Source organism: Blastomyces dermatitidis (assembly GCF_000003525.1).
Source record: "Blastomyces dermatitidis ER-3 genomic scaffold supercont1.1, whole genome shotgun sequence".
NCBI lineage: Eukaryota > Fungi > Ascomycota > Eurotiomycetes > Onygenales > Ajellomycetaceae > Blastomyces > Blastomyces dermatitidis.
In genome coordinates, this window is record NW_025544774.1 from 5,288,776 (window position 1) to 5,294,652 (window position 5,877).

Below are 5,877 nucleotides of genomic sequence, written 5' to 3' on the forward strand. Positions count from 1 at the left end.
ATAAGTAAACATATTATAATAAGCTTTAATATCTTGTTAAATGAGAAGATTATTCATTGTCAGAGAATTCATGAGAACTGCTTGAGTATTTGAAAAATACTGAGAAAGAGATTGCAAGCTATGAGACAGCTAGTAGAGACTGCTCTATTACACATCAGAGACATTGAGTAAGAAATACTGCTTAAGACTTCTTATTTTTCTCAAAGAGTTTTTTAGAGATAATCTCACAGTGATGAGTCAGTATTTTATAAACTCTATAGCACTCTTCTTCTATTTTCTCTCAAAGAGTTTTTAGAAGTTTAATGAGACTACACAAGTGTAAAATTCCTGAAGCAGTTAATAAGAAAAGAAAGAGATATTTAAAATCAATAAAAAGATTAATATTAATCAATTCATGAGCTGCTGCTAATCTAATGAGGCTGCAGCCTGCTGAAAAAAGTAAAAAGAAGAAATCTCAGAGTCTACTCATTAATAATCACACTCTCATCAAACTCATTCTTCATCATTGAAGTCTCTGATATTAGTATCTTTATCTGCTGAGAAGTTAGCACTGCAGTACTGCAGAGAAGCATGCTGCAGAAGAGTATAAGAGATGCTGAAAGTATTAACTTATTAACTTATAAAATATCTCAGTTATCTGCTTCAACTGAAGTGAGATTCTCTTTAATCAGTGATTAATCTCTACAGTGCTTTTAACAGCAGTATCAGCTGACTTCTTCTTAGAGTCAGTCATTCTGAGGTGTTTTTTTATCTTGAAGACTTATGCTTTCATCTTCTTTTACAGATGAGTAAGAGAGATCTTCTCAGTCTTGATAAAATCTGTCAATACTTGAAGCTTCAAGATTCTCACTCTGTACTGCTTGAGTATCTAAACTTCTTATCAGAACTAACACAACATCTTTCTGTGAGATAATACTTACAGAAAGACAGAAGTCATTGTTACAGATGTAACAGAAATAATAGAAGTGAGAGAAGAAATAGATGTATAAAATCTCTCTCTTCTTCAGCTGCTTAATACAGTGCAGACAAGTAGCAGTGCTGGTCAGAGACTGTATCAGAGCCTTCTCACAGAAAGAAGATGAAGAAATCACAGAACTCTGCAGACTTAACTTAGCAGCATTCTGAGCAGGGCTCAGGCATGTGAGAGAGAAACTACAGATTGAACTTCTCAAAGTCACTATTTCCAGAATCAAGCTCTCTCTGAGTTTCTCTCTGAATGATCACACAGAGTCATACATCACTGTATTGATGAGAGAGAAGGGCGGTGTCACAACGGTGGTGAAGAGAGCAGGGAACAGACTGAATGCAGACACATCAGCTGACAGAAGAGATAACATCTCACTGCACAGCATAGCTACTACTGCTGTGGCTGCAAGAGATGCAGAAGAGAGAGAAGATGTGACAATGAGAGCAGTGCTCCCGCGGCTCATTGACACTGTCTTCATCTTCAACCTGGCTTTCTTTGCAGTCATGAAGGCCGCAGCTGCATCATGAAGATATTTACTTACTAGAAAATGTCAGAATAAGCTCTTGATTGTTCTTCAAGAATGATACTCTCATGCACTCACTGTTACAATTGAGAAGAAGAGAAGAAAAATGTTTCACAGAAGAGAAGAATCTTTTTGAAAAATCCTGCTACTACTGTTAGCTTTGTTCCTAAAAACACACCACTTTTGCAGAGAATTTCATACATAGAACAGAATATATTGAAAGATCTGTAAGTCACTTATTAACTACATTTTTCATATTTCAAATTGATATATAAGAAACTCACTTATCACATATTTGATTTGAATGATGATGAAAAAAGAAAGATCTACACAGTCAGCAGAACAACTCATCTATTTCTTTATACAGTATATACACTGTCAATCAGTTGATAATCATTGCTATATAACAAAGATAATTTCTAATTCAGTAATCTTAAGAGCATCAGAACTATGTTCTTAAAGAAAAGAGTATTGTTATACTCTCAGTCACATCAAGGTCTCACTGTGGTTTCACAGAACTTATCACTTTCATGCAGATAATTTCATTCATTCTGCAGACTATCTGAACTGGTTTTCAACTGCTCTATGATATTATTCAGATATATCATAGAAAGATCTGATTAATAAATATGAGAACTCTGCTTCTATATAAGGTCAGCAGATTACTTTTTCTTAGCAGTGAGATACTGCTGAGATATCACTTCAGCTATTCTCACTTATGAAATGAGAGAAGATATTCACTTATTATCTATATAGAATAGCTAGATGCTGGCTTCTCATGAAAGAAGTCAGTGATTTATTTTTCTTCTACTGAAATATATACAAGAGTTACTGCATGTCTTATACAATCTTCTTAGTATACTAAGTATTATATCTGTGATATTCTCGCAATAACTCTGTAGCCTACAAGCTCACTATTTAAGCAAGATAGTCAAGCTCACTTATACGGCTTCTCAAACAACTACTTCTACATGTCACCGCTGACTAGTCACCGCTTCGGTTCCGCCACGTTATACATTACTAGATATTTAAACAATCTCAGTGCAGTTTTAAAGATAGTCTTTCATTTATTCTTAGACTGTATTCACAGCTGTATATATATATTGATTATATTCACTTGTATGAATATAACAGCTTCTGTGAGACAGTTAATCACATTCTCAATCAGAGATAGAGAATAGCAGCTCTTTATTATCTTGAAGTTCAGATTACAGTAGTCTATATATAATCTGAAATCTTTATTCTTCTTCTTTATAAATATCACAGAGACTTCTGCAGAGATCTGTGAAGATTAAATAAAGTCATTCTTCAGATTCTTCTTTATATAAAGTCATAAGATCTCTGTCTTATAATAAAAGAGCTTATAGATTGATTCTCAGAAGAGTTTCTACTCTTCTATCAAATTTATTATCAGATTCTTCTTACAGTGAAAAGAAAGCTCAGCTGTCTTTACTGAGCTGAATATCTCTGCAAGATCTTAATATTTCTCTGATATCTGAAGCTCAGTTTTCATGACTGTGAGATTCTCAGACACTTACAAAGTTATTATATAGATGAGCTTGTCTTCTCTAATAAACTCTGCAGTATTAACTGATTTTATCTCTGTAAGTGAGTCTGTTAACACTGATCAGAAGTATAAACCTGACTTACAGACAGCTATATACAGATTATGTCTTTGAAATTATATAAGTTCTAAGTACATATTATCTGTGATATCTGTGATGATCACAGTTTCTGCAAATCTTCTTCAGATTTCAGAGAGATCTTGTAATTCAAAGATAACTCTTATAAGTCTCTCAGCTCTCAGGTCTGAGTTCTCACACTCTACTTATTATAAGAGCAGATTCTCAGTTTTCATTATTCAGCTCATTCACTCTGTGAGCTTTAGAAACACTACAGTGACCTGAGATTCTGAGTTTACTAATACTTTTCATGCTTGTGAGACAGCAGTATCATGATACAGTCTCTCTCTATAAGCAAGCATTTTCATCAGAGAAGTAACAGATTCAGATATCAGCTTCAAGACTCTTAAGAAGACTGTTACTGACTCTGTTCATGACTTCTCAAATTTCTATTTTAGTTTATCTGAATAGTTTGTGTGAAGATATTCTAATTTAGAATAGATAAAGTAGAGTCTCTTTTTCTTAATCTCTCTATTATATACTCTGTTCATAGAAGCTTGTGAAGCTCTCTCTCTCTACTCAGTAGTCAGATATAAATCTCTCTGTATTTTATCATCTTTTTCTAATAAATCTGTTCTCTATTGTTCTAATTCTTACAGTGCTAATCAGTGATTCACTCTCTGCAGATCTGTGACTCTCACAGTGATTTGTAAGTGATGAATAAGAATTATCAGTTTCTTCAGAGTTAAGAACTTAGAGTCTTACTTAATAAACTTGTTCTATATATCTTTATTCAGTTTCTTTATAAATATCTTTATTCAGATCTTGTTTCAGAGCTCTGTTTTCACAGATCTTAATTTATATCATAATTTTATAAAGCACTGTGAGTAGTCTTCATCAGATTTCTCATCTCTTTTTCTAATATTGATGATCACAGCTCAGATGTTCTCTATTCAGCTTATAGAGTCTCTTAACTTATTCTCTAGATAGATCTTGAGAACAGATCAGTGAGATCTCTTATAATCATTTTCTAAATAATTCAGTCAGTTCTTGACTTCAGTGTAATAGAGATCTGTCATTATATAGATAACAGCTTCTTCATCTTTCATATCACACAGTCAGGCTTGTGAGTCAATTTTAAATATAAACTTGTGGAACCCGGTACCGGCTTGTAGTTCAATAAGTAATCTTAAGTGATTATAGCTTAAGAAAGTTTCTTTTCAGTTTATAGATATCTCTGCAGATTATGTCTAGAAACTCAGTTTAAGAGTGTTTACAGACAGTAAGTATTTCTTGTAGAAAAATAGCTTGATTCTGTAGAAGATACTTAAGAATGTTCTTCACTGAGATTGATTTATTCATGAGATTGAAGAGTTTCTCTGTTACAGATATAGAGAATAATATTCTGTGAGTGATTGATAAGTTCTCTAAGACTTCTTTTATAAGAACTATTCATGATTTGAGTGACTGCTTCTGAGTGTCTGCAGTAGAGTTTGCAGAGATTGAAGTATATAAGTTTCTAGTTCTTTCAGTCATAACAGGCAGTTACTGACTGACTGAGCTTGAAATGTAAGAATAAGTGCTCACAGGCAGTTATTCAGATGTTTGCAGCTTGATATGATATATACTGTTAACAACTAGAAGTATTCACAGTAGAAAGATAAAATGTAGAGATTAAATGTATAATAGCATTCAAGCTGAGTTATGAATAGTATTCATGAACTTTAGTCTATATAGTTATGTGTAGTCAAGAGCCGCTAGCCCTATTGATTACATGAGAGATAGAAATAGAGGTAAAGAATTTACAAGAAGCGGGATTTCTTACATTTATTTAATCAGAGAAGAGATGATCTGTGTAATTCATATAATACTTATAGAAGTTTTAGTATATAATTTATACACTTCAAATTTTACATTCTCTTCAACTTTCATCATTTATTAAATAGTTTCATATATACTAGCTCATTAATATCACTATTAATGAAGACATTGATTTCATCTAGCTGTTTCACATCTAGATTAAATACTGCTGTTAAAGCTAATAAGATTCAGAGATCTCTGACAGCTAGTATGTGAGCTTTTATAGTGAGATCTGTGATTGATTGAAGATCTTCACATACATAGATATGAGCTTTGTATTTCAAAAGAAAATCTTCATCATTGAATTTATAGATGAATACTCATTGTAGAGAAATAATTAAGATATCTCTCTGTAATCTGTAAGTAATTTCATATATATTCTGCAGAGATATACTATTTCATTCCTGCTTAACAGCATTCTCAAATTCTTTATAATATGAGTGTTTTTCAACATCTGCTCAGTGATTCAATGAATCTGACAGTTGAGATCTATGAATTTTTGAAGTCAGTATGAATGCTGTTGATGTAGCTATATTATTAATAACTGTGAAAACAGTATTTGAAAATAAATATTAAGACTTGTAGAAGTCTGAGTGTGAGTGAGAGAATGTCTCATTGATTATTCATAACAGATTGTTTTTAACATTTGAAACTGTCACGAGGTGAGCAGCTCTGTGTTTTCAGGTTCTGCGGCCTTCAATGATATTCACTTCATCAAAATCAGTACTGATATTATGAGCTCTAGATGCAATGTTTCATATTCAATTATCTATCACAGCTGAATGAGTATTTATATCAACATCAGAATCTGTTGACTCTGGTGTTAAATCTGGTGTAGAAAGAATTGAAATGTTATAGTATTTATTTTCATTATTTTTCTTCTCTATTTTTTCAGAGCTTTGAGC

The 5,877-nt window shown here is 32.4% G+C and overlaps 1 protein-coding gene across 1 annotated transcript; it reads right to left on the reverse strand.

Annotated features, from left to right (window-relative positions):
- Nucleotides 1-782: 782 nt before the first annotated feature.
- BDCG_16186 (uncharacterized protein) lies at nucleotides 783-1,152 on the reverse strand (the record flags this gene model as incomplete). Its single annotated transcript, XM_045425443.1, has 2 exons — nucleotides 783-868; nucleotides 921-1,152. Coding segments are annotated over 2 exons (316 nt in total), but the record flags the coding sequence as incomplete, so codon positions are not given.
- Between the last annotated feature and the right edge of the window lie 4,725 nt (nucleotides 1,153-5,877).